This window comes from Nanorana parkeri, unplaced genomic scaffold (genome assembly GCF_000935625.1).
Source record: "Nanorana parkeri isolate BGI_ZX_2015 unplaced genomic scaffold, ASM93562v1 scaffold2766, whole genome shotgun sequence".
NCBI classification, from domain to species: domain Eukaryota; kingdom Metazoa; phylum Chordata; class Amphibia; order Anura; family Dicroglossidae; genus Nanorana; species Nanorana parkeri.
In genome coordinates this window covers 35,037-37,963 of record NW_017309034.1, presented here as the reverse complement: position 1 = coordinate 37,963, position 2,927 = coordinate 35,037, and the positions used below count along the sequence as shown (strand labels likewise).

At 57.1% G+C, this 2,927-nt stretch overlaps 1 protein-coding gene across 1 annotated transcript in view; it reads left to right on the top strand.

The window, feature by feature from the left end:
* MTSS1L (MTSS1L, I-BAR domain containing) overlaps nucleotides 1–2,927 on the top strand; it is a 40,644-nt gene that overhangs the window by 33,135 nt on the left and 4,582 nt on the right. The window contains 3 exon segments of the mRNA XM_018574146.1: nucleotides 101–208; nucleotides 724–821; nucleotides 2,748–2,924. Coding sequence (XP_018429648.1) covers nucleotides 101–208; nucleotides 724–821; nucleotides 2,748–2,924 — 383 coding nt within the window.

Here is a 2,927-nt window from a genome sequence, read left to right as displayed (position 1 = left end):
CACCGGAGGAGAGGGAGCTGAGAGTCACATGGGGGTGGTGAGACCCTGGATGGGGACTATACACCCCGAATCCTGGTCACGCGTTGTCCTCTTGTTTCAGACGGGTGAGATCCATCTTCTGGGAGAGGTGACCCACCTGCAGGCAATCATTGATGATCTGATGGTGCTGAGTGATGAGCCTCATAAACTTCCTGCCGCCAGCGAACAGGTGAGATTTGGTTGTGTATGACACCATGGAGAGCGCGCGCCCATCCGGCACCGTCCGTCTATGGTCCATCCGGGTGACCTGTGCCGGGAACAAGGACGACCCAATCTGACCAATCACCTAATCTGAGCGCTCAGACAGAATATACCCACCAGACCGACATTGGATGCCACCGACTCCCAGACCACCCAGGACAGACCTACTAAGCATCTACATGTATGTGACTATGCGGGACATTAGAGTGTAAGCTCCTCTGTACAGAGACTGATGTGACTATGCGGGACATTAGAGTGTAAGCTCCTCTGTACAGAGACTGATGTGACTGTGGGGGGGGGAGGGGACATTAGAGTGTAAGCTCCTCTGTACAGAGACTGATGTGACTGTGGGGGGAGGGGACATTAGAGTGTAAGCTCCTCTGTACAGGGACTGATGTGACTGGGTGGGGGGAGGGGACATTAGAGTGTAAGCTCCTCTGTACAGATTGAATAATGAGACGTCATGTGTGTCCCGTGTTGCAGGTCATTAAGGATCTGAAGGGGTCGGACTATTCCTGGTCCTATCAGACGCCTCCGTCTTCTCCCAGCAGCTCGGGATCTCGCAAGTCCAGCATGTGCAGGTGAGTATACCTGAGTCCCCTCCCCTCCCCCATTGTCCAATCATATAAAGCCAGCCTGGACCCCCCCGCTGCCAGCAGAGGATATGGGGGTCTGCGATGGTTTCCATATCACCACCATAGCTGGAGAGCAGCAACTTCTCCTCCTCATTAATGCACATTGTTATCTAGGGCGGTGCCTCTCATCCATGCCAAGGCGGGGCCCCGGGGCCTAGACCCCCTGTATCCAGTACTCACCCCTCAGCTGAGGAGCTCTGGCCTAGACCCCCTGTATCCAGTACTCACCTCTCAGCTGAGGAGCTCTGGCCTAGACCCCCTGTATCCAGTACTCACCTCTCAGCTGAGGAGCTCTGGCCTAGACCCCCTGTATCCAGTACTCACCTCTCAGCTGAGGAGCTCTGGCCTAGACCCCCTGTATCCAGTACTCACCTCTCAGCTGAGGAGCTCTGGCCTAGACCCCCTGTATCCAGTACTCACCTCTCAGCTGAGGAGCTCTGGCCTAGACCCCCTGTATCCAGTACTCACCTCTCAGCTGAGGAGCTCTGGCCTAGACCCCCTGTATCCAGTACTCACCTCTCAGCTGAGGAGCTCTGGCCTAGACCCCCTGTATCCAGTACTCACCTCTCAGCTGAGGAGCTCTGGCCTAGACCCCCTGTATCCAGTACTCACCTCTCAGCTGAGGAGCTCTGGCCTAGACCCCCTGTATCCAGTACTCACCTCTCAGCTGAGGAGCTCTGGCCTAGACCCCCTGTATCCAGTACTCACCTCTCAGCTGAGGAGCTCTGGCCTAGACCCCCTGTATCCAGTACTCACCTCTCAGCTGAGGAGCTCTGGCCTAGACCCCCTGTATCCAGTACTCACCTCTCAGCTGAGGAGCTCTGGCCTAGACCCCCTGTATCCAGTACTCACCTCTCAGCTGAGGAGCTCTGGCCTAGACCCCCTGTATCCAGTACTCACCTCTCAGCTGAGGAGCTCTGGCCTAGACCCCCTGTATCCAGTACTCACCTCTCAGCTGAGGAGCTCTGGCCTAGACCCCCTGTATCCAGTACTCACCTCTCAGCTGAGGAGCTCTGGCCTAGACCCCCTGTATCCAGTACTCACCTCTCAGCTGAGGAGCTCTGGCCTAGACCCCCTGTATCCAGTACTCACCTCTCAGCTGAGGAGCTCTGGCCTAGACCCCCTGTATCCAGTACTCACCTCTCAGCTGAGGAGCTCTGGCCTAGACCCCCTGTATCCAGTACTCACCTCTCAGCTGAGGAGCTCTGGCCTAGACCCCCTGTATCCAGTACTCACCTCTCAGCTGAGGAGCTCTGGCCTAGACCCCCTGTATCCAGTACTCATGGATGAGGAGCTCCGACCTAGACCCCCTGTATCCAGTACTCACCTCTCAGCTGAGGAGCGCTGTCCTAGACCCCCTTTATCCAGTACTCACGGATGAGGAGCTCTGACCTAGACCCCCTGTATCCAGTACTCATGGATGAGGAGCTCTGACCTAGACCCCCTGTATCCGGTACTCATAGATGAGGAGCTCCGACCTAGACCCCCTGTATACAGTACTCACCCCTCAGCTGAGGAGCTCTGACCTAGACCCCCTGTATCCAGTACTCACGGATGAGGAGCGCTGACCTAGACCCCCTGTATCCAGTACTCACCTCTCAGCTGAGGAGCTCTGGCCTAGACCCCCTGTATCCAGTACTCACCTCTCAGCTGAGGAGCTCTGGCCTAGACCCCCTGTACCTGTCCTCTCCACACGGCTGAGGAGCTCTGTCCTAGACCCCCTGTACCCAGTACTCACCCCTCAGCTGAGGAGCTCTGACCTAGACCCCCTGTACCCAGTACTCACCCCTCAGCTGAGGAGCTCTGTCCTAGACCCCCTGTACCCAGTACTCACCTCTCTTACCTCACCAATGCTCTGACCATTTATCACAGTACAAAAACTACCCCCTCCTGGCAAGCTGCCTCGCACCCCCACTCACCGGGTTCCACGTGTCGATATCGCAGCCTCCCACAGAGCGTCGGCGGTGGCCAGCGCTTGGTCAGCGCGTCCTCCCAGGATTCGGGATGTAGTTCCCATGAGACGATCTACTCCAAGCCCCCATCGCCCATGCC